Genomic DNA, 2,182 nt, shown 5'->3' with positions numbered 1-2,182 from the left:
TTTGGAGGGGCTTGCTGCTGCTAGTCTTCTTTCTGCTCCTGCTCCTACTCCTGCTCCTGCTCCTCCGCCTCGATCTTTATCCAGCATTATCTCCTGCTCCTGCTCCTGCTCCTCCTCCACAGCAGTGCTGCTGCTCTCCACGTCTCAGCCTGATGCTCCTCCTCCTCCTCCTCCTCCTCCTCCTCCTCCTCCTCCTCCTCCTCCTCCTCCTCCTCCTCCTCCTCCTCCTCCTCCTCCTCCTCCTCTTCCTCCTCTTCCCCCTCCCGCCAGCACTCTATAATAATAATAGCACGTGCCGCCTCCTCACGTACGTTTTGCTGTTCCTGCTTCTTCCTGTCCTGCAGCATGCAGAAAAGAACGTTAGGTTGTATACATTAAGAAAAAACACATTTTCTTGTTTCAACAATTCAACAATGATTGTTATTATTTATAAAACAAAAGTTGAAGAAAGCTTAATAAATCGTCTCATGCTGCTGTGCTGGACAAGTCGGTTAATAATATACCACGTCAGCGAAGAACCCACCAAATCGCAACCGCAGTTGCATCAGCCGTGGCTTGAACCCGCGATCACCAATTGCGCATTCGTACTGCAATTTTACTCTTTGTCTTAGCACAGACTCACTCACCACTCCGGGCGGAGTAGCCGATGCCTCGGACCAGGCAGCGTTAGGCTATATTCTACAACCTTCTTGTGAATCGCCCTTACTGCAGACGTGTCCTTTCAAGGACGCTAAAGCTGTTTCTTTGTGCTTTTGTTGCGGTCTATTGATTGGTATTTGTCTTGTTCCGTGGCTCGCGCGCATTAGACACATGTCGTCTTCTGCTTCTTCGCGGCTTGTTTTCTACTTGGCGCCTGCTCCATAAATAAAATTTTAAAAACGTCCTGATAGCTCTCGCTGTGACGGTCTCATTTCAATTGTCTGTTTGTCGTCGGCGAGCGGTGAGAAGTAGGGGCGGCGCACTTTATTACTAATATACGACAAAGCGCGATTCGCGGGGTTGTTGTATTGGTGGTTGTTGTGCTCTATTCTCTGTTCTTCTCTGCGTGATATTTAGCATCATCATCATTTAGCATCATCATCATTATTATAGATTGCGCCCACCAGTAGTTGTTGGACGACAAAGAAGTACATACATATAATTTAGCACTTCTGGAACTAACTCCTATTTTTCAGCACGTATCACAGCAGAGCACGTATATCTTGTCAGGCGTGTCCTTATACTTTCTGCAAAGGCGTGTCCTTATTAATTACGTCAAGGACGCTCTTTTGCTAAAGCTGCTGCTGTATTAGACATATAGATATAATAATAGCATCAGTGGAACATCTCCTGCAGATGGAGGAGGATGATGACGATGACGATGACGATGATGATGATGACGATGAATAATTACATCACGAACAATCTCTCTGTGTCAGAGTCCGTCCCCCTCCTGCTGCCCTGCTGTCGGTCACTCTGTGTCGCTCTGTGTCCATTCCCAGAAATATCACCAAACCCTCTCCGTCCTCTCCGTATCGGCGTATCTGTGTCTCTCCACCACGTCCTCCACCGTCTCGCTACTATACCTCCACCGTCTCCCCACCCCCACGACTTTCCTCCCAACCTTATAATTATAAGCATGTCAAGCGGCGTATCTTTTTGGGCAGTGCGCCGTTGAAGATGAACGTTTAGGAGATGTGTACTAATAGTACATGTGTGCACGACACGCCGCGTCTCTGTACACAGATGTATACAGACGTGTATGTGCTCTTCTGTGTGCTGCTCTGTGATAAGACAAAAAAAGAGGTATATTGCTAGTAGTAGTCGTAGTAGTTGTATCTGTTGTAGCTTTTGTTGAGTGGTGGCAACGGCAACAATAAGCTGATGGATGTACATTACTGTTGTTGCTATTATTATTAGCAGTACCAAACTCTGCTGCTGCGGCCGCCATATCGTGTCATCATGGAGGGGTGTTTTGCTTATTATTAGGTAGGGCTTCATTATTTTTCTGCTGCAGGGAGCTGAACAGGACTATACCCCACACTGCTGCAGCTGCGGATACGTAGTATAGCTGTCATGCTGCGTGTGCGTGTGCGTGTGCGTGTGCGTGTGCGTGTGCGTGTGCGTGTGCGTGTGCGTGTGCGTGTGCGTGTGCGTGTGCATGTGCATGTGCGTGTGCGTGTGCGTGTGTGTGTGTGTGCGT

General features: G+C 48.3%; 1 protein-coding gene across 1 annotated transcript in view; it reads right to left on the bottom strand.

Annotated features, from left to right (window-relative positions):
- The window catches only part of VOLCADRAFT_85035 (uncharacterized protein), a gene marked incomplete at its 3' end in the record, with an annotated part of 2,850 nt that extends 668 nt beyond the window's left edge, over nucleotides 1-2,182 (bottom strand). Inside the window, exons 1-3 of the mRNA XM_002959771.1 lie at nucleotides 2,022-2,182; nucleotides 1,683-1,793; nucleotides 1,186-1,241 (exon numbers count right to left, since the gene is read on the bottom strand). Of these exons, the coding sequence (XP_002959817.1) occupies nucleotides 1,186-1,241; nucleotides 1,683-1,793; nucleotides 2,022-2,148 (294 nt within the window). The 5' untranslated portion in view covers nucleotides 2,149-2,182. The remainder of the gene's footprint in view (nucleotides 1-1,185; nucleotides 1,242-1,682; nucleotides 1,794-2,021) is intronic.

This window comes from Volvox carteri, assembly GCF_000143455.1.
Source record: "Volvox carteri f. nagariensis unplaced genomic scaffold VOLCAscaffold_749, whole genome shotgun sequence".
NCBI lineage: Eukaryota > Viridiplantae > Chlorophyta > Chlorophyceae > Chlamydomonadales > Volvocaceae > Volvox > Volvox carteri.
This window is presented reverse-complemented; position numbering and strand designations above follow the sequence as displayed.